Source organism: Hemitrygon akajei, chromosome 11 (genome assembly GCF_048418815.1).
Source record: "Hemitrygon akajei chromosome 11, sHemAka1.3, whole genome shotgun sequence".
NCBI lineage: Eukaryota > Metazoa > Chordata > Chondrichthyes > Myliobatiformes > Dasyatidae > Hemitrygon > Hemitrygon akajei.
Window position 1 is genome coordinate 6079940 of NC_133134.1, and position 21773 is coordinate 6101712.

Here is a 21773-nt window from a genome sequence, read left to right on the forward strand (position 1 = left end):
CTGTTTCATGGTCCCTTTTAATATAAATGTCCACCTGGTATTGTGTCCACTTCTGTCTGATTACACCATTGGCATTTCTCTTCCCCTGTCCCTGATCTTCCACAGAGGCACAGGTCTGATGTTGTGGGCTTGTTCAAGTTTATCGTCATTCAGCTGTACATGTTTAAAAGGCTAAACAAATCAACATTGCTCATCGACCAAGGTGTCAAACTCGATACACATGTATACAGCCAAACAAAACCAAGGTGCAGAACTCAGTACCTGTATCACATCCAGCACATAAAATAATATTAACAGATAAATATCCTATGGATGTACAAGTTGACATAAAGTGCATTTATTAAATATACAACAATATTACTGCCACTAGTGCTGTCATTGTACTGGTGGTAGCAGGGTGTTCAGAAGTCTGGGGGAAGAAGCTATTACCCAGCCTGACAGTCCTCATTCTAGTACTGCGGTACCTTCTGCCTGACGGTAGGAGGTCAAAGAGACTGTGGGGCAAATGGGAGAGGTCCTGGAGAATGCTGAGAGCTCTACGGAAATAGCGTTTCTGATACATGTCCTGAATGGTTGGGGGAGAGTGGGAATGACACCGATGATTCCCTCAGCTCTCCTCACAATCCACTGCAGGGTCTTGCCTTGCAGTTCTCATACCAGTGGGAAGACTCAATGGTGCTCTGGTCGAGTGCAGGTGGGGAGCCTGGCAGTTTTCTTCATCAGCAACCTTGAGACAAGTGGATGGGAGTCAGTCCAATAGTGGGAAGGCAGGAGTACTCTATTCAATGCAACAGATTTCATGACATACATCAGTAGTAATAGCAAACACGAGGAATCTGCAGATGCTGGAAATTCAAACAGCAACACACACAAAATGCTGGTAGAACACAGCAGGCCAGGCAGCATTGATAGGGAGAAGCACTGTCGACGTTTCGGGCCCTTCGTCAGGACGAAAGGTCTCGGCCCGAAACGTCGACAGTGCTTCTCCCTATCGATACTGCCTGGCCTGCTGTGTTCTACCAGCATTTTGTGTGTGTTGCTATCAGTAGTAATATTTCTGATTCGGTCCCTCTCAAACCTGAGCTCCAAGCTACCACCCTGTGTCCCTTAATTTCTGTCCTTTAAACAAATTGCCTGGATTAGAGAGCATGTTTTATGAGAAGATTGAGAAAGCATCAAAGGTTTTCAAAGGAGCGTGTTTAATTTAGTGTGCCTGGCATGGATCTGTTGTATGTTTAAAGCGTGGGGCTTCATTGGGGAGTGTTGGGAGCCAGCAGATTGATTCAGAGGTGGGCACCAGGGGGCAGCGTTGGCTGCATCTGACTTACTGAAGTGCTTCTGCTTTGTATCCAGGACAGCAGGTCTGAGCACGAACGGCAGTACCTCTTCAGTCAGCTGGCTAGCATGGTGGAGACGACCGAACTGACCAAATCCCCCAGGTACGAGCAGTGCGCTTCTCATTATCTCATCATGAGTCCCTACAGACTGATGCCCATAGAATGTGTCCGGACAGGATATACAGAGTGTGCTTCAAGTTATAAAATCTCATCTACCTTGTAGTGTTTTGCACAGGTCTATGAAGGGAATTTTTGCCAAAGATTTTTGGATATAGTATCAGATAAATCTACAGACAATATCTAAACAAGCAGATTCAGATTCTTTTGCTTGTCACGTGTACATCAAAACATGCAGTGAAATATGCCGTTTGCATTAACAACCAACACTACCCCGGGATGTGCTGGGTGCAGCCTGCAAATGTCGCCGCACTTTCTGATGCTAACATAGCGTGTCCACAATGCTCACAAAACAACAGTGAACAGGCCCTGTCCGACATCCCACGCACCTACACACACGGACAGTTCTCTAACCCCAGGACAGGCCGTCTTCGGCCTCCCTGTCTCCAGCACCCTAGCAGACTGTTCATTAAGTACAGATGAGTGTGGGGCTTCTTCCCAAAGCTGTATTAAGTGTCTCTCAATTGAGTTGGATGTCCTGGGGACTAGAAGGCACTCCGTTGGTTGGGGTTGACCATGGATGTCTACGTGATATACAAGCCTGGGCAGTATGATGTGAGGAGCTAGTTCTTGCTCAAGTAGCAGATCCCCCTCCCACCCCCCACGCAGCTGATGAATCCAAACAAATGGCAGAGACCGATACAGTTCGACACCGGCAGGGTTGCAGGAGTTGCCAGTTAGCGTTGAACTCAACATTGGACCCCCACAGGGACTCCAGCTCTGGATTTTTGCTCAGGGTTTACTTCTGAAGCCTTCCCCACAAGCAGGTTGAGCTGCAAGGATGCAGCGGTTTGAAATCTGAGTTTTCCCTCTCCTGGATGAGCTGCCAACCACACTGACGAACCTCATCTGCCTGAAGCAACTTGTTTTAAGACGCCAGTAACCCACCTTTGGACCTTTTGTCAGTAGAAACGGCTCTGCCGGGCTTAGTAGCTAAGCTGCACGTGAAGGCCAGGAGCTGGACTTGGTTGCCAGAGGCTGTTTGAGATGATTGCCATTGGGAGAACTTAATAGGTAGTGGGAGCTTAACCCCACTACCCCTCTCTTCCACCACCCCCCCCCCCCCCCAGGCTACGACAACCTTAGGAAACCTGGGGGCCAATAATTGTGTAGAGGTCCAAGTCTGGTTTGCTGAAATCACTGAGATTTCCCCTCTCTTTGCAGCGAGTATTTGTCCATGTTGATGCCGCCAGTCGAAGAAGAAGAATTGTAAGTTGATATTTTTTATATACCTCAGTCATACTGCACTACAGCACACAAACAGGCCCTTCTGCCCATTTAGTCCATGCCGAACTGTAAATCTGCCTAGTCCCATCAACCTGCACCAGACCACAGCCCTCCATACCCCTCCCATCCGCGTACTTATCCAAACTTCTCTTAACCATTAAAATCGAGCCTGCACTCACCACTTATGCTGGTGGCTCGTTCCACACTCCCATCCTCTGAGTGAAGGAATTTCCCCTTAAACATTTCACCTTTCACCCTAAACCCATGACCTCGTTCTAGTCTCACCCAACCCCAGGGGAAAAAGCCTAGTTGCATTTACCCTATCTATACCCCTCGAAATTTTGTATACCGCTATCAAATCTCCCTTCATTCTCCTACACTCCTGAGAATAAAGTCCTAACCTGTTCAACCTCAAAATCGAGCAAATCTTTGTTGTTAGTCCCAACTTCTGTTCCTGCTGTAGTTAGGCCTTTGTGGGTGATGATATAGCCCAGAACTGCTGCTACAGCGTTCTATTTGAAAATCCTAGATAGAGTGGATGTGGAGACGATGTCTCCAATAGTGGGAGTGTCTCGGACCAGAGGGTGGTGTAGCTGTGGAATTCATTGCTGTGCAGGTCAAGAAATTGGGCGAATTTAGAGCAGAGGTCAGTAAGTTCTTGATTAGTAAAGATGTCAAAGGTTATGGGGAAAATGACAAGTGATTGGGGTTGAGTGGGTTCAGCCATGATGGAATGGCAGTGCAGCATTGATGGGCTGAATGGCCTAATTCTACTCCTGTGGTGTTAATGGCCTGTGCTCTTCTTGCAGGAAGGTACCGCTAGCCCCCAGCAACGTACTCTCTATGGTTCAGCTGCGGACCCTGCCCCTGGCAGACCAGGTCAGGACCCTGATGAAGAACGGTGAGTGATGCTGGGGTATTTTGAGATGAGCGCCCTGTTTCGTCATAGGGTCATACAGCATGGAAGCAGACCCCTGCACCCGGCTTGTCCATGCTCATCCACCTGTGTTTGGCCCATAGCCTTCTAATCATCTCCAATCCATGGACCCATCTCAATGCTTTTAGATGTTGCTAATGTGGTGCATCTATGGGCAGTGTGAGGAATCTGAGCACCCAGAGGAAACCCTCGTGCAAGGGAAAGACGTACAAACTTCACCCTGAGCGGTGATAGCATGGCGCTAACCGCTGTAAGGCCAGTGACGTTGTTGGGGTGGAACTGGACTCTCTGATGGTGGTGTCTGAAAAGAGGATGCTATCCAAGTTGCATGCCATCTTGGACAATGACTCCCATCCACTCCACAATGTACTGGTTAGGCACAGGAGTACATTCAGCCAGAGACTCATTCCACCGAGATGTAACACTGAGCGTCATAGGAAGTCATTCCTGCCTGTGGCCATCAAACTTTACAACTCCTCCCTCGGAGTGTCAGACACCCTGAGCTAATAGGCTGGTCCGGGACTTATTTCCACTGGGCATGATTAACTTATTATTATTTAATTATTTATGGTTTTATATTTCTTCACTATTCTTGGTTGGTGCGGCTGTAACGAAACCCAGTTTCCCTCGGGATCAGTGTGTCTGCCTGTGGTGTAGCATAATGTTGGTTCAGTCATTGCAATATGAGCCTTTCCTTGACACAAGTTCTGTTTCTAACGGGGTTCTCTGCCTCTCTCACTGCAGTGAAGGTGGTGCAGTTTGCGAACCTGATGGGTCTCCTGGGCTCGGGCGTCGATTCCACTGCCGTTCTGCGTTGTATTCAGCAGGTGGCCATGCTGGTTCAGGGATGCTGGGTGGTTAAGAGGTAGGTGCCAAGAATCGCCCAGTGTCTTGCTCAGGACGAGCTTCCTGCTGTGGAAACATTGCCTTCGGAAGAATTCTCCAAGTTGAGGGGAGTTTGTTAGAGATCCAGTGCAGTAACATGCCCTTTGTATCCATTGAGCCTGTGCCACCCAGTTACACCCATGACCAGTTAACCTGGAAACCGACACCTTCGGAGTGTGGCAGCACCACGGAGGAAACCCGTGTGATCAGCAGGAATTGAATGCAGACCACTGGTGCTTTAATAACATCACACTAGTGGTTGTACCCTTTACTTTTTGTATAAGTTTGTTTTGGCTGTATGGTCAGCACAGATAGGGTGGGGCAAAAGGGCTGTTCCTGTGCTGAACGGTGTTCATACCCCCGGGCCCTCACCCTGCCCCACTAACCAAATTCTTCATTCTTCAGGGAGCATCTTCCTGTTCTTCGGTACAATGGTCTTGTCTCCCAACTCTGTCCATTAGTGTTTGCCCAGATCACTTCATTAACAGCTGACGTTGTCATTCTAACTTCATGCATAGATTTTCAATGCACTTGTCTGACACCTTCTGTTTACCATTAAACTCCACACTGAAAGTTGCTCCCTTAAGGGACCCAGTGTCATTTGAACCCTTTTATTTGCATCTATTTACATTTTTTTATAATCTCTGAATATTCTGTCCAATCGAACTGAGCCTTTGTGCTGTTGGCTGGTTTAAACACTCCTTTATCTCCCCCATAGAAACACAACACACACACAAAATGCTGGGGGGACTCAGCAGACCAGGCAGAAATGAATAAACAGTTGATGTTTCATTTCCATAGACACTGCATGAGTTCCTCCAGCATTATTCATTTATTGAGAGATAGTGTAGAACAGACCTTCTGGCCCTTCGAGCTGTGTTGCCCAGCAACCCGCCTATTTAACTCTAGCCTAATCCCAGGACAAATTACAATGACCGGTTAATTTACTGACAGGTATGCCTGGACTGTGGGAGGCAACTGGAGCACCCAGAGGAAACTCACAGGGAGAACATACAAACTCCTTATAGACAGTGGTGTGTGTGTGTGTTTGTTACTCTGGATTTCCAGCATCTGCAGAATGTCTTGTGCTTATCTCTTACCTGCTGCTTCTACCAGTCACTGACCAATTATGACGTTCTCTTACAAATTAACTTTTCCACTCTACCTTGGTACAAGTGACAATAACTGATTCCGATTCCACATGCCTGACCTGCTGAGTGTTTCTATGTAGGTTCAAAGAACTTTAGTCTGTGTTCATTCAAGTGAACATTTGAGTTGAAAGGTAAGATTAGCTTTGTTAATGTACATTGAAACACAGTGAAATGCATCATTTACATCAACAGCCAACACAGTCTGAGATGTGCTGGGACCAGCCTGCAGGTGTCACCGTGCTTTCAGTGCCAACATAGTCAACAAACCCTAACTTGTAGGTTTTTGGAAAGTAGGAGGAAACCACACAGTCTCTTGGGAGAACAGCGGGAATGAACCTTGAATGATGGTGCTGTAAACAGTAACATTACTGTGCTGCCCCGTCACATTAGTTCTTGATTGCTCAGACCTGTGGAGAAGCAGCACTACTGTGGTTGAGTTTTGTCTTTTGAATCAGTGTTTAACTCTTGGCTAATGTACTGCTGTCTTCTCTTGGCCAGTGACGTGCTGTACCCCAAGGACACCTGCAGTCCCCACAGTGGAGTTGCTGCGGAAGTTCTGTGCAGAGGAAGGGACTTTATTGTAAGTACACAAACGCAGACATATCAAATCAGAAGTCTAGATTGAAAAAGGACGATGTGCAAACTTTTAAGCGCTTTTGGTATGTTCTGGTGCTGGCAATAATGTCCGACACCAAAAAACACCCCAGGATAAATGGGTATTTCATTGATGATAATGAAGGGGTTAATAATGAGAGCTGAACTTTATTTTGTAACACAAGGGCGATACGGTAACAAAACAGCGCAATCTCTTTACAGAACCAGCGATCACCAATTGGGTTCAAACCTGCCACTGTAAGGAGTTTGTGCATTTTTCCCATAGCCGTGTTGGTTTTGTCGGGCTGCTCCAGGCTAGGGTTAGTAAGTTGTGGGGATGAAGCATTTGGGACAACTTGCTGGCTGCCTCCAGCACATTTTTGGACTGTTGGTTGTTGACGCAAGCAGCATGTTTCACTTTGTTTCGATGTGACAAAGCTAATGCCAAGTCTTGGGGGGGAAACCACCCTGCTTGCATTCCATATAGTGCCATGAGAAAGTTGGGAAAGGCATCACATAAATGCCCTGGCTGTCTTTCTATCAGGCTGTGAAGCAATAGATAATGCAGACATTTTTTGTTGTGTCTGTTATTTATCTAAAAAGCTGTTTCACTTGTGATGTTCCAACATAAACAGTAATTTAATTCAGGTTGCAAACATGAACTTCTGCAGATGCTAGAAATGCAGAGCAACTCAGCAAGTCAAGCAGCAGCAATGGAAATTAATAAACTGTCAACATTTTGAGCCGAGTCTCTTCATTAGCACTGGAAGTGGGTGGGGGGGGGGGGGTGAAAGACAGAATAAGAGTTGGAGGGAGAGGAAGGAGTATAACTGGCAGGGGATAGGTGAGACCTGGTGAGAGGGAAGGGGTGAAGTAAGAAGCTGGCAGGGGATAGGTGAAACAGATAAAGAGATTGAGAAGAGGGAATCTGATGGGAGAAGGGGGGACCCAGAGGGAAGTAATGGACAGGTGAGGATAAGAGAAGGGGTAAGAAGGGAGTTAAAACGGGGAATGGAAAAAGGAGGGAGGGGGTAGAAATTACCAGAGGGAGAAACTGATGTTCATGCCATCAGCTTGGAGGCTCCCCAGATGAAACAGAGGTGTTGCTCTTCCACCCTGAATGTGTCCTCTGGTAGTAAAGGAGGGAATTGAAATCGGTGGCCACTAGGAGATCCTGCCTTTTGTGGTGGATGTGGCAGAGGCCTGCCGTATTGCATGAGGGTGTATTGAAGGAGACAGAGGTTAGGACATACTCCCACTATGTGATGGTGTTCTTAATGGCCTTACCCCTGGGCAGCCTTGAGTCCCAGGGTTCAGTCCCCTCTACCTTAGGCTCTCTCCACCAGCAGGAATAATTTCCCATCAGCTATCCAACCAACAGGAATAATTCCCCTTCAGCTATCCCACCAGCAGGAATAATTCACATCAGCTATCCCACCAGCAGGAATAATTTCCCATCAGCTATCCCACCAGCAGGAATAATTTCCCATCAGCTATCCCACCAGCAGGAATAATTTCCCATCAGCTATCCCACCAGCAGGAATAATTCCCCATCAGCTATCCCACCAGCAGGAATAATTTCCCATCAGCTATCCCACCAGCAGGAATAATTCCCCATCAGCTATCCCACCAGCAGGAATAATTCCCCATCAGCTATCCCACCAGCAGGAATAATTCCCCATCAGCTATCCCACCAGCAGGAATAATTCCCCATCAGCTATCCCACCAGCAGGGATAATTCCCCATCAGCTATCCCACCAGCAGGAATAATTCACATCAGCTATCCCACCAGCAGGAATAATTCACATCAGCTATCCCACCAGCAGGGATAATTCACATCAGCTATCCCACCAGCAGGAATAATTCCCATCAGCTATCCCACCAGCAGGAATAATTCCCCATCAGCTATCCCACCAGCAGGAATAATTCCCCATCAGCTATCCCACCAGCAGGAATAATTTCCCATCAGCTATCCCACCAGCTGCTGTAATCTTCATGAGGAGATTGTCACCCTGTCTCAAATTTGAGAAGTACATTGTGAAGATGAGCAATCAAGGCCCACGCTTTTAGCCTTCACCCTGACTTTCAACTTTATTTGTTTAAAGATATCGCGTGGTAACAGGTCCTTCTGCCCCAATGAGCCCGTATTGCCCAGTTATACCCATGTGACCAATTACCCTATTAACCTGTACGTCTTTCAAATGTGGGAGGATGCCAGAGCACCTGGAGAAAGCCCGTGCGGTCACCGAGAGAATGTACAAGCTCCTTACAGACAGAAGTGATAATTAAACCCAGGTGGCTGGTGCTGTAATAGCATTACCCTACGGTGCTGCCCAGTTTTGTCTAATCTTTTCCTTGTCTCCCCATCTGTAGATGTGGAAGTTTACGCAGGACCTCTGGGTCGTCCGGAAAGAAGTAGCTGCTGTGATCAAGGTGATGGAGTGTTATCTCTGCCACACGTACAATGTGTTGCAATGCTAGTGTCAGCCACTCTTGTAGTGGTGCAAATGTCACTCCACTCTTTAAGGGAGGGAGACAGAAGAAAGGAAACTGTAGGCCAGTGGTTGGAAAAATGTTGGAGTCTTAGTGACAGTGAGATTTCAGGGTACAAGGAGGCACATGACACAGTAGGCCATGGTCAGCATGGTTTACTGACTTTGGTGAAATCTTAACCTGACAAATCTGTGGAATTCTTTGAGGGAATTACAGGCAGGATAGACAAAGGAGAGTCACTGGATGTTGTTTACTTGGATTTCCAGGGGCCTTTGACAATGTGCTTCTTGACAAGCTACAAGCCCATGGCATTTCAGGAAAGATTCTAGCATGGATAAAGCAGTGTCTGACTGGCAGGAGGCAAAGAGTGGGAATAAAGGGAGCCTTTTCTGGCTGGCTGCTGGTGACTGGTGATGATCTGCAGGGATCAGTGTTAGGACCACTGCTTTTCATGTTCTCAATGATTTGAATGGCCAAGTCCACAGATTTGTTACAGTAAACAGTTTCTGATGTTTACAGTTTACACTTGCTGTTCTACAGATGTGCTAAGTATGCCTGCAGAAAAAGAATCTCAGGGATGTTAGTGGTGAAGTGAATTTCCTCTGATGATAAATTTTACTTTGAACTTTATCCGCAGAAGGGCCTGGACAGATTGGGAGAATGGGAAAGAAGTGGCAGATGGAATACAGTGTAGTGAAGTGCATGGTCATGCACTGGTAGAAGGGATAAAGATGTAAACTATTTTCTAAATGTGGATAAAATTCAGAGGTGCAGACGGACTTTGGAGTCCTCATGCAGGATTCCCTAAAGGCTTTCCAGGCTGAGTCAGTGGTAAGGAAAGCAAATGCAATGTTAGCATTCATTTTGAGGACTAGAATATGTAATGCTGAAGATTTATGAGACATTGGTCAGACTGCACTTGAAGTATTGTGAACAGTTTTGGGCCCCATCTTAAGAAAAGATGTGCTGGCATTGGAGGGAATCCAGAGGAGGTTCACGAGAATGATCCCAGGAATAAAAGGGTTAACACAGGAGTGTTTGGCTCTGGGCCTGTACTCACTAGGGTTTAGGTAATGAGGGGGATCTCATTGAATATTGGAAGTTCTAGATAGCATGGATGTGGAGAGGATTTTTCCACTATTGGGTGAGTCTTGGAACAGAGGGCACAGCCCCAGAACAGAGATGAGGAAAACTTTCTTTATCCAGGGGGCAATGATTCTGTGGAATTCGTTGTCACACATGGCTGTGGAGGCCATGTCATTTGGTATCTTTAAGGTGGAGGTTGATAGGTTTTTGAACAGTCAGGGTGTCACCGGTTACAAGGGGACAGGGGGATGTCAGGTGAATGAGGTTGGGAGGGATAATAAATCAGCCGTGATTAAATGGAGGGGCATTGTAGATGGGTCAAATGGTCTAATTCTGCTCCTGTGACTTATGGCCTAATCTTTCCTGGTTGAGTCATGTGCAAGTACAGTGAGATGCAACAATTCAAAAAAACTTGCTTACAGCAGCATCACACGCACATCTGTATAAACAACACACAGGATATTATCTTAAACATGTCTGCAAACAAAACATCAGTGCATAAGCACAGTTCGATGCCATGCTTGCCTGGTTCTTAACTGCATTCTTTCAACATGATGGAACATTACAGCGGAGCACAGGCACTTCGACCCTCTATCGCACTGACCTACCTTTTGTTTTATTATTTATTTATCAGTACAGGATGGGGTGGGCCATTCAGCCCTTCGAGCCACACAACCCCAATTAACCCTAACCTAACCACAGGACAATTTACAATGACCAATTAGCCTACCCAGGACGTCTGTGGACTGTGGGAGGGAACTGGAGCACCCAGGGGAAACACACCGATTGCACTGGGAGGACGTACAGAGACTCCTTACAGAATGACACTGGAACTGAACTCCGAATCCCAGAACACCCCCAGCTATAATAGTGTCACGCTAACCATGACGTTACCGTGGTAGATTTTAACCTACTCAAAGTTCAATCTCATCCTTCCCTCCATTGTCCTATCCATGTGTTTGTGAAAATGTGCCTAATGTACTTGTCTCCACCACCAGCCCCGGCAGTGTGTTGCACACACTCAAGACTAGGGTTCAGTAATTTGAAGGCTGTGCAGCCTCCCTCATCCCTCATCTCTGCTTGTCTTCATTTGATCAGCTCCCTCCTGAAGATGTGAAGGATTTCCTGGAGCAAATGGCTGTTCCCCGTGTCAACAAAGGCTGGGAGTTCCTGCTTCCCCACGATGCCAAGTTTGTGAAGAAGCATCCAGACGTGGCCCAGAGGCAGCACATGCTTTGGATGGGAATTCAGGCCAAGTAATCTGATGCTTCACTCGGTCGGGGATGGGGTGGGGTGGGGTTGGGTGAGGCTGAGAAACTGGCCTTAAACATACCAGCAGTAATGAGTTGAACTGCTTATACTACTTTGGGGGGGGGGGGGCGGGTGCAGAGGGGTGCAGGGACTCTTACTGCATTTTCAATGATACCTTTCTATTGTTTGCTGAGGATTTGGTACTTACTGCCCAATTCCTGAATGCAGGACGTACAGAACAGAAGGGAAATAGAAGGAAAATATAGTAAATGAAAAGAAGCAAAGTCCTTACTATGGGGCAGAATAAGGAACTGGTTCAAAGTGTTGATGTAAGCTTCCTAACGAAAGCTTTTGGCATGTTGGATTTCATAAATCAAGTTTTGAGTACAGGAGTTGGGATATTTTGTTAAAATTGTGTAAGACATTAGTGGGGCCTCATTTGGAGTGTTGTGTGCAGTTCGTGTCACCTACATACAGGAAAGATATCAGTAAGATTGAAAGAGTGCAGAGAAAATTTACAAGGATCCCAGGACTTGAGGACCTGAGTAATAGGGAAAGGTTGAATAGGTTAAGACTTTATTCCCTGTAGCGAAGGAGAATGAGGGGAGATTTGATAGAGGTGTACAAAATTGAGGGGTTTAGATAGAGTAAATACAAGCAGGCTTTTTCCACTGAGGTTTGGATGAGACAAGAACTAAAGGTCATAGGTTAAGGGTAAAAGGTGAAATGTTTAAGGGGGGACGTGAGGGGAAACTTCATTCAGATGGTGGTACAAATGTGGAACAAGCTGCCAGGGAAGTGATTGATGTATGTTCCGTTTCAACAATTGAGAGAATAGGTTCATGGTCCAGGTGCGGGTCAATGGGACTTGGCAGAACAATAGTTTGACACGAACGAGATGAGCCAAATCATATGTTACTATGCTGTTTAGATATTCCCTCTGCTCAAAAAAGATTAGTTTATAATTCTTCAGCACATTTCCCAGTTTCTGACTGTTAGTGGACATTTAGAACAAAGTCACTCTGACAGTGTAGGAAACAAAGCAAACCAGTTTATGCACAAACTCCCACATACTGCAATATTATCATCAATATTAACAGTGTTAATTGAGGAACAATATTGGCTGTAGGTTACTGGGGAAATTCCTACTTCTCAGGATTGCTGTGGTATCTTTTATGTACAAGGACACCCTTTAGAAACGAGACGAGCAGGAATTTCTTTAGCCTGAGGGTGGTGAGTACGGTATATTTAAAGTGAAGGTTGATAGGTTCTTGATTAAACAGGACATCAAAGGTTCCGGGTAGAAGGCAGGAGAATGGGGTTGAGAGGGAAATGGATCAGCCGTGATCAATCAGAAGACCAGGATCGATGGGCTGAATTACCTAACTCTGCTCCTGTGTCCTTGGTCTATGGTAGGGTTTCCCAGCCTATTTTATGCATGGACCCCTACCATTAACTGAGAGGTCCATGGACCCCAGGCTGACAGTTTAATGTTTTAGCTGAAATATTGTAGGTCCTGATTGTGGTCCCTCTTCACTGCGTGACAGTCTCATCTGACAGTGATGCTTGAACCCCTGAGCTGCCCTCAAACTTCCTCCTTCATAAACACGAGATGAAGAGGCTCAGATTCCTTAAGGGCCACCAGGTAGGGTTCAGCAGAGCCTGAGGTATCCAGCAAGATGCAGACTCTTCTCCAGGACAGTTCCAAACAAATGGCAGCTCCCTGTCCGAGGACATTTCCAGAAAACACTCAGTTATCTTGACTAGACACATGAGAATCTGCAGATGCTGGAAGTTCTGAGCAACACACACGAAATGCTGGAGGAACTCAGCAGGTCAGGCAGCATCAATGGAAGTGAATAAACTGTTGATGTTTTGGTCCGAGGCCCTTAGAACTGGGCAAGATACGGGAATGAAAAGGTGGGGGAGAGGGAGGAAGACAGGCTAGAAGGTGACAGGTGAAACCAGGTGGGTGGAAGTACAAAGGAGAGAAGAGTAGAACATGGGAAGAAGTGAAGAAGGAGAAGCACAGGGGGGGTGGGGGTGAAAGGCAGGTGAGGAGAGGAGATAAGAGACCAGAATTGGGGATAGAAGGGGGAGGGGGGAAACCACCAGAAGGAGACATTGATATTCATGCCTTCAGGTTGGGGACTGTCCAGACAGAGTATGAGGTGTTTCTTTTCCACCCTGAGAGTGGCCTCATGGCAAAAGGGGCTGTGAACAACATGTCAGAATGTGGATGGGTATAGGAATCAACATGGTTGGCCAGCGAGAAATTCTGCGTTTGCTGGATTCAGCAGAGGTGCTTGACAAACTCTATTCCTGTTAAGGTGGTGGGAAGATGGTGTGTGTGCGGATGTCCAGCAAATGGAGGAGACACGGATGAGGGTAGAGGAATGGTGGAGGCAGGGGAGGACAACATCTCTGATGTCTCTTCTTTCTCCGTCAGACATTTAGTGAGTTTCCAAGGTTGGCGGATTGTCTGTGAAGCTGGCCATCTGGTAGCTGAGAGTCTTTTGCCTTTTTAAATTTGATTAGGTTCATTTATTTATCACGTTGAAACATACAGTGAAATGTGTTGTTTGTGTTTTACAACCTACACGAGCTAATGAGGGCAGCCCGCAAATGTCACCACACATTCCAGCTCCAACATATAGCACATCCACAATGTTCAGCCGAACACTACGTACCACAAGCAACAACAGTGCTCTTTCCCCTCCCCCCACCTTTTTATCCCAACATCTTCCCCTTCCTTTCCAGTCCTGCTGAAGGGTCTTGGCCTGGGATGTGAACTGTTTATTCCTTTCCATAGATGCTCCCTGGCCTGCTGCGTCCCCCCACCATTGTGTGTGTTGAGCAAATCAACCCATTTTTGCACACACACACACACACACACCCACAGGCCTCCAACCCCATGGCAGGCTGCCTCTGGGCCTTCAGCCTCCAGACCAAGGCCCCAGGCATGCAGTCACCAGGCCTCCAACCACTACTTGCTGACCTTGGTTGAAAAGTTGCATTGTTTCACCATGGGGATGGAGAGGTGGGCTGTAGGTGTTGGCTCCAATTCCTGAGCTCAGCCTTCCCTTTGGTTTCCCATCAGGTGAAACCGTTGCTACGGTAACATAATAGTCTGTGCTGAAGATATTAATTTGATCTGGCTGCCTTTTATTCCGCCCAGTGGCCTCCTGTGCAATATTCCACATACTTGAAATTTTATTAAAATGTTGTACTCGTTGAGCTTGTTTTCCTGTTTTCTCAGTGCAAAAGCAGCAATATTTTAATCACAGCTCGTACAAAGCCCTTGGTACAGTCTCTCACTGGTTTTTCCCCTGTGTGGAGAAGCCTCTCCAGTCTCTCAGCGAGGGTGGGGTATTATTTTACCAAGGGATTGCTGACAAAACCCAGGTCCTTTAGTCAGGAAATGTGTGGAAAACGGGACTTATTTTTCTGTTCAGTGTGCTGTCTGCTATAGATATTGCATTCCACAGGAACTGCTGGTATGCATTGTGTGGGAGAGCCAGCTTTTTAGTGCACTCTATAAACGCAAGAGATTCTGCAGATGCTGGAAATCTAGAGTAATACACACAAAATGTTGGGAGAACTCAGCAGGTCAGGCAACATCCATGGAGAGGAATAAATAATTGACATTTTGGGCTGAGACCTTTCATCATGGCTGAATTACTATCCCTCTCAACCCTATTCAGCCTTCTCCCCATAACCTTTGACACCATTACTAATCAAGAACTTATCAATCTTCGCTGTAAATATACGTAATGATTTGGCCTCCACAGCCACCTGTGGCAATAAACTCCACAGGTTCACCACCCCGGCTAAAGAAATTCGTCCTTATCTCCGTTCTAAATAGACCCTGTATTCTGAGAATGTGCCCCTCAGTCCTCGATTCCCCAACTATAGAAAACATCCTCTCCATGTCCACCCTGTCAAGGCCTTTCAATATATGATAGGTTTTAATGGCATCTCCCACCCCCCCCCCCCACCCCATTCTAAACCCCAGCAAATACAGGTCCAGAGCCATCAAAAGCTTTCATTCCTCTTGGGTCATTCTCGTGAGCCTCCTCTGGACCCTCTCCAATGTTAGCACAACCTTTCTGAAGTAAGGAGTCTAAAACTGCTCACAACACTATGAGTGAGGTCTGACTGACTAATGCCTTATAAAGCCCCATTATATGACAAGAATGGAGATGTACTCAGCAAAACTGCAAAGACAGTGTCTATTTTGGCGAAAATCCCCTCCCACCGCCCCGGTGTGGCTTACAGAGATGCAATGTAGAACTGAATAAACTGATCCTGTCCTCCTCCCCCTCACCCACCTTATTCTGGCTTCCTTCTTCTCCCACTCCTGATGAAGGGTCTCAGCCCAAAATGTCAGCTATTTACTCCTCTCCACAGGTCAGGGCTTTCCAACCTGCTTTATGCCACGAGGCAGTACCAACACCATTAAGCAAGGGGCCTGTGGATCCCAGGTTGGGAACCACTGCCATAGATGCTGAACTCCACTGCATTTTGTGTGTGTTGTTCTAGATTTCCAGTATCTGCAGAATCTCTTGTGTTTAAGAGATGCAAATTTTTATTTGAAAGTAACTTTGTTTGAAAGACTCAAAGAACACAAAATAACTCAATAATAACAGGCACTTGCTATTCAGTACTGAACAGTCATTTTAAAAAAAAATCATTTGGTATGTAGTGAACAGTTCTCAATATATTTTGCAGCGGGGTTAGCTGGTGAGAAGTTTAAATTCACATAATTTGAGTAATTAATGTTCATTCGGTTGTAGGTGAAAGCCTGCACCTGCTGGAGGAATGCCGCTGGTGTTTTTGTCAGCAGTCGCTTCAGGCTTTCTCTGATAAACTCTGCGCGTGGGAATCCAGCTGCCTTTGTCAGTTAACTCGAGAAATAATAGCCAGTGCCAACAATTTTCCCTTAACAAGACCATGACATCGCAACCCTTATCAGGATCCCTCGTTAAATTTGCACAAATTGATAGCAAGAGTAATAACTCATTAAAACATTACCTGTGGTGGAGGGAGCCCTTCTGCCTGTTTGGCAACTTATTTGCTCCTGTAGTCTAAACAAAACTTTAATTTGAGGGACAATTAATTTTGAATGTCTCTATGTTTAATCCAGAGTATTAAGGTCTTTCTAGAGTCACAGAACAGTTTAGCACAGAGACAGGACCTTTGGCCCATCTTTCAGTACAAAATTAATCATCTTTCTACTCCCATCGACCTGTACCCAGACCACTGGCCCCCACCCCTCCCACACTCCTCCCATCCGTATATCTTTAGCCTGCCAACCAGACCATTGCCTCACCATATCCCTCCCATCCGTGTATCTTAGCCCCTCCCATGCCCCTAGAATTCTCCCCCCTCAACCCCTCTCATCCATGTATCTGTGCCACCCCTCATTCACTCCAGACCATAGCCCCACCATACCTCTCCCATCTGTGTTTCTATAGCACCCCCTCCCCCCATACCCCTGGACCATGGCCCCCCCTCCATACTCCTCCAGCACTCCCATATACCCTTCCATGCCCCTCAAACCCGGACTATGACCCCAATACCCCTGCAATACTACCCCACCCCCATACCTCCTGGACCATAGCCCCCCGTACCACTCCCAAATTTCTCTTAAATGTTGAAATTGAGCCCGTATCCACATCATCTGCTGGCAGCTCATTCCGCACTCCCAATGCCCTCTTAGTGAAGAAGCTGCCCCTGAGGTTCCCTGTAAGTATTTCACCTTTCACCCTTAACCCACGAGCTCTAATTCTTGTCTCACCTAACCTCAGGGGAAAAAAGCTGCCTACATTTATCCTATCTGTATCCCTTGTAACTTTGTCTACCTCTATCAAATGTCCCCTCATTCTCCTGTGCTCCAAGGAATAAAGTCCTAACCTATTCAACCTTTCGTTGTAACTCGGATCCTCGATTCCCAACAACATCCTTTATAAATTTCCCCTGCATCTTTCAGCCTTATTTTCGTCTTTCCTGTGGGTAGAACTGTGACCAGAACTGCACACAATACTCAAAGTAGGCTCAGCAATTTCTTAACAAAACTTGAGTATAACTTCCTGTTTATTTCTGAAGACCAACATGCTTCTTTATGACCATCTATCTGTGGTGCCACTTCCCAGGAATCTGAATTGACCCAGAGATTCAGAATCCTGTGACATAAAATCACACATTGATCTGCGTTCGCAAGGCAGACTGTAGAATTAAATGTGTGCTTCTGCAACTAGGACTAATGAAGGGTCCCAGTCCAAAAAGCAAATCTTTATTCCTCTTCTTGCATCAGGGGTTCCCAGCCTTTTTTAATGCCATTGACCAATAAGTAAGGGCTCCTGGACCCTGGGTGGGAAAGCTCTGCCTGTTGACCTGCAGCGTATTGTGTGTGAATCTCAGAATCAGGTTTATTATCACTGATGTATGTCGTGAAATTTGTTTTGCTGCAACAGTACAATGCAAGACATAATAAATGCTACAGATTGTAGTAAATAAATACTTTAAAATTTAAATAAGTAGTCCAATAATAGAGCAAAAAACAGTGAGGTGGTGTACATGGGCTCATTGTCCATTCAAAAATCTGATGGTGAAGGGGAAAAAGCTGTTTCTAAAACATTGTGTATGTGTCTTCAAGTTCCTGCCCCTCCTCCCTGATGGTAACAATGAGAAGAGGGCATGGCCTGGGTGATGGGGTCCTTAATGATGGATACCTTCTTCTTGACATGTCACTTCTCTGCAGAATCCCTTGTGTTTACTATCGGTTTTTCCCTGCAGGTTAGAGAAAGTCTACAACCTCTCCAAGGAAGACATGATGCCAAAGAAACACGACTCTCAACCAGGTAAGTCACCAGCTTTTAATCAGCTAACAAATTGGGAAATCGGTGCTAAATGTTAATTCTTGCAAATCGCGAGCGACTCATTATGATGGTAAAACCTCGAAGTTCAAAGTAAGTTTATTATCAAAGTACATACATGTCAGCATATACTAACCTGAGATTTATTGTCTTGTGGGTGTTCACAGTAGATACAATGAAACACAATAGAATCAATGTAAAACTACACGCAGACAATATGCAAAATAAATCAATGCAAATACAAATACAACAAATAAATAAGTGATATTGAGAACAGACAGACATACTTTATTGATCCCGAGGGAAATTGGGTTTCGTTACAGTCGCACCAACCAAGAATATTGTAGAAATATAGCAATATAAAACCATAAATAATTAAATGATAAGTAAATTATGCCAAGTGGAAATAAGTCCAGGACCAGCCTATTGGCTCAGGGTGTCTGATACTCCGAGGAAGGAGTTGTAAAGTTTGATGGCCACAGGCAGGAATGACTTCCTATGACGCTCAATGTTGCATCTCGGTGGAATGAGTCTCTGGCTGAATGTACTCCTGTACCTAACCAGTACATTATGGAGTGGATGGGAGACATTGTCCAAGATGGCATGCAACTTGGACAGCATCCTCTTTTCAGACACCACCGTCAGAGAGTCCAGTTGCACCCCCACAATGTCACTGGCCTTACGAATATAGAGTCCCTGAAAGTGTTATCAGTTCATTGTTGAGGTGATGGAAGTTATCCACATGGTGCAAGAGCCTCATGGTTGTAGGGTAATAATGTTCCTGAACCTGGGAACTTGGGCCCTGAGTCTTCTGTATCTCCTCGGTGGCAGCAGCCAGAAGAGCAGCAGGGGTCCTTGATGGAGGCTGCTTTCTTGTAGAAGCACTGCTTGTTAATGTGTTCAGTGGTGGGGAGGGCTTTGCCTGTTGTGGATTGGGCTGGATCCACTACTTTTTGTAGGGAAACCTCATCCATGTTGTCAGACAAATCAGATGTGAGTTAGGCTGTGAAGTGTTGCTGAACTTTGTTCTTGGCATCGCACATCCTTGTGGATGAGCAAGGTTGGTCTCACACCTGGTGGGCATGTTATCGTAGGGTTAAAGGAAAAGCTTGAATAGGTTAGGGCTTCATTCCCTGGAGCATAGGAAAATGAAGGGAGATTTGACAGAGATGTACAAAATTATGAAGCGTATCGATAGGGTATTTTCCACTAAGGTTGATGAGATGGGAACTAGAGGTCATAGGTTAAGGGTGAAAGTTTAAATATTTAAGGGGCATCTGAGGGGAACCTCACTCAGGGTGGATGTGGGTTTGGTTGCATCATTTACAGTAAGTTTGGTTAAGTACGCGGATGGGAAGTGCAAGTCAAAGGGACTGGGCAAAATAGCAGTTTTCATGGATTAGAGTGAGCATCTTTCTCTGCTGTGGTGTTGTATTCCTGTGATATTTACAGCTGCCCCCAGCACATTTATTTAGAGATGCAGTGCAGGGTAGGCCCTTCAAACCGCACTGTCCAGCAACCCACCAGTTTAACCCTAGACTAATCATGGGGCAGTCTACAAGGACCAATTAACCTACTAACCAATATGTCTTCGGACTGAGAGGGGAAACCAGAGCACCCAGAGGAAATCCACATGCAGACGGGAAGGAATGAACAAACTTGCTTACACAGGATGCTGGAACTGAACTCTGAACTTCGATGCCCCAAGCTGTAATAGCATCGCACTAACCACTGCACTACAGTGGTGTTGCAGTCCATAGTGCTACATGTGCCCGTTCACCTACTCCCTTACTTCATTCAGGGTCCCTCCTCCACCTTTTTATTCTGGCAACTTTCCCCTTTCCAGTCCTGAAACATCGACTGTTTATTCATCTCCATAGATACTGCCAGACCTACTGAGTTCCTCCAGCATTTTGCACAAATGATACATTTTACTGTATTTTGATGTTGTTCTGATATAGAAATCTGAACCTGAGACCGTTCCATCAATCAAATGTGTTTTGGCATTGTAGCAGCCAAGTGTGAATTAGATTATTCCACGCAGCCAGGAATCAGCTTGCACACCAGTGGAGCGCAGATGTTAGTGAGGCTTAGTTGTTAGGTGCCAAGCAGTATGGCTGGTGGCTCTTTGAGATTTCACAGCCCACTCTCCCTCGGACACATCTGTTGTTTCTTTGCGTGGTGATGGTGCCTGAGATTAGATCAGTTCCTGATCATGCTGTCCTGTGGGAATGGCCCTGAAAATGAGTTAACATATTAGACACCTGTGCACAAGACCAGATCTGCAATATGTTATTAACACAAAACATTCTGCAGATGCTGGAAATCCAGAGCAACGCATACAAAATACTGGAGGAGCTCAGCAGCGTCTATAGACGGGACTAAACAATCAACGTTTTGGGCCAATAACGTTCATCAGCACTGGAAAGGAAGGGGACAGAAGTCAGAATAAGGTGTGGGGAGGAGAAAAGTGAGCAATATCTAAATGCTGCAAGATTGCAGAACTCTGAGATGCCACAAGTGACTAGGAAGTCCAACAGAATCAGAATACAAGAGATTCTGCAAATGTTGCAAGACCAGGGCAACATACACAAAGTGCTGGATGAACTCAGCAGATCAGGCAGCAGCTATGGAAAGGAATAAACAGTCAATAGGGTCCCGATGAAGGGTCTTGGTCTGAATTTTGTTTTATTTAGATATAGCACAGTTACAGGACCGATGAGCCTGAGCTGCCTAATTATAACCATGTGACCAATTAACCTGCTAGCCAGTACATCTTTGGAACCCACGCAGTCATGGGAGAATGTGCAATCTCCTTGCAGACAGCAGCGGGAATTGAACCCCAGTCACTGGCACTGTAATAATAATATGCTAATCACTGCACTACTGTGCCGCCTCTTCTTGACTGTCCAGCATTTTGTGTGCGTTAACCAAAATCAATAGCTGGCTTATATGGCCGGAAATAAGACCATATGACATAGGTGCAGAGTTAGGCCATTCGGCCCATCAAGTCTGACCTATCATTGCACCATAACTGATATACTTCTCCTCTTAACCCCATTCTCCTGCCTTCTCCACACCCTAACTAATCAGAACCTAGCAACCTCTGCTTTAAATACACCCAATGACGGCCTCCACAGTCATCTGTGACAATGAATTCCACAGATTCAGCAACCTCTGGCTAAAGAAATTCTTCCTTGTCTCTGTTCTAAAGGGATGTCCCTCAATTCTGTGGCTGTGCGCTCTGCTCCTGGACTCCCCCCACTATAGGAAACCCCTTTTCCATGTCCATTCTATCTAGGCCTTTCAATGAAAGCAGGAAAGGCTTACAGTCAATCCCAGATAGGCAAATAGTTTTATTACTATCATGTACTCTGAAGTAGGGTGAAGAAGTTGTCTTACATACAGAAGTTCATACAGATCAAAGGGTAAACAATAACAATGCAGATTAAAGTGTTACAGTTAGTGTCACGGTAGCCGATAACGCTGTTACAGCTCCAGCGACCTGGATTCAATTCCTGCACTGTCTCAGGAGTTTGTAAGTTCTTCCCATAACCGCTTGAGATTCCTCATATATTCCAAAGACGTATGGATTAGTAGGTTAATTGGTCACATGGATGTAGTTGGCTTGTTACTGTTCTGTATCTCTAAGTAAGTAAATAAAAGATACCAGGGAAGTGTTGTGTGTGCAGACAACGAAGTTCAAGTTCAAAATTGTGAGGTCAACACTTCATACTAGGGGACTAATCAATAATCT

General features: G+C 45.9%; 1 protein-coding gene across 2 annotated transcripts in view; it reads left to right on the forward strand.

Moving 5' to 3' along the window:
• polr3e (polymerase (RNA) III (DNA directed) polypeptide E) overlaps positions 1–21773 on the forward strand; it is a 67662-nt gene that overhangs the window by 25347 nt on the left and 20542 nt on the right. For both annotated transcript variants that reach the window (XM_073060133.1, XM_073060134.1), the window contains 8 exons: positions 1354–1439; positions 2679–2723; positions 3551–3642; positions 4423–4543; positions 6213–6294; positions 8682–8741; positions 10986–11143; positions 17937–18001. In XM_073060133.1, coding sequence (XP_072916234.1) covers positions 1354–1439; positions 2679–2723; positions 3551–3642; positions 4423–4543; positions 6213–6294; positions 8682–8741; positions 10986–11143; positions 17937–18001 — 709 coding nt within the window. The remainder of the gene's footprint in view (positions 1–1353; positions 1440–2678; positions 2724–3550; positions 3643–4422; positions 4544–6212; positions 6295–8681; positions 8742–10985; positions 11144–17936; positions 18002–21773) is intronic.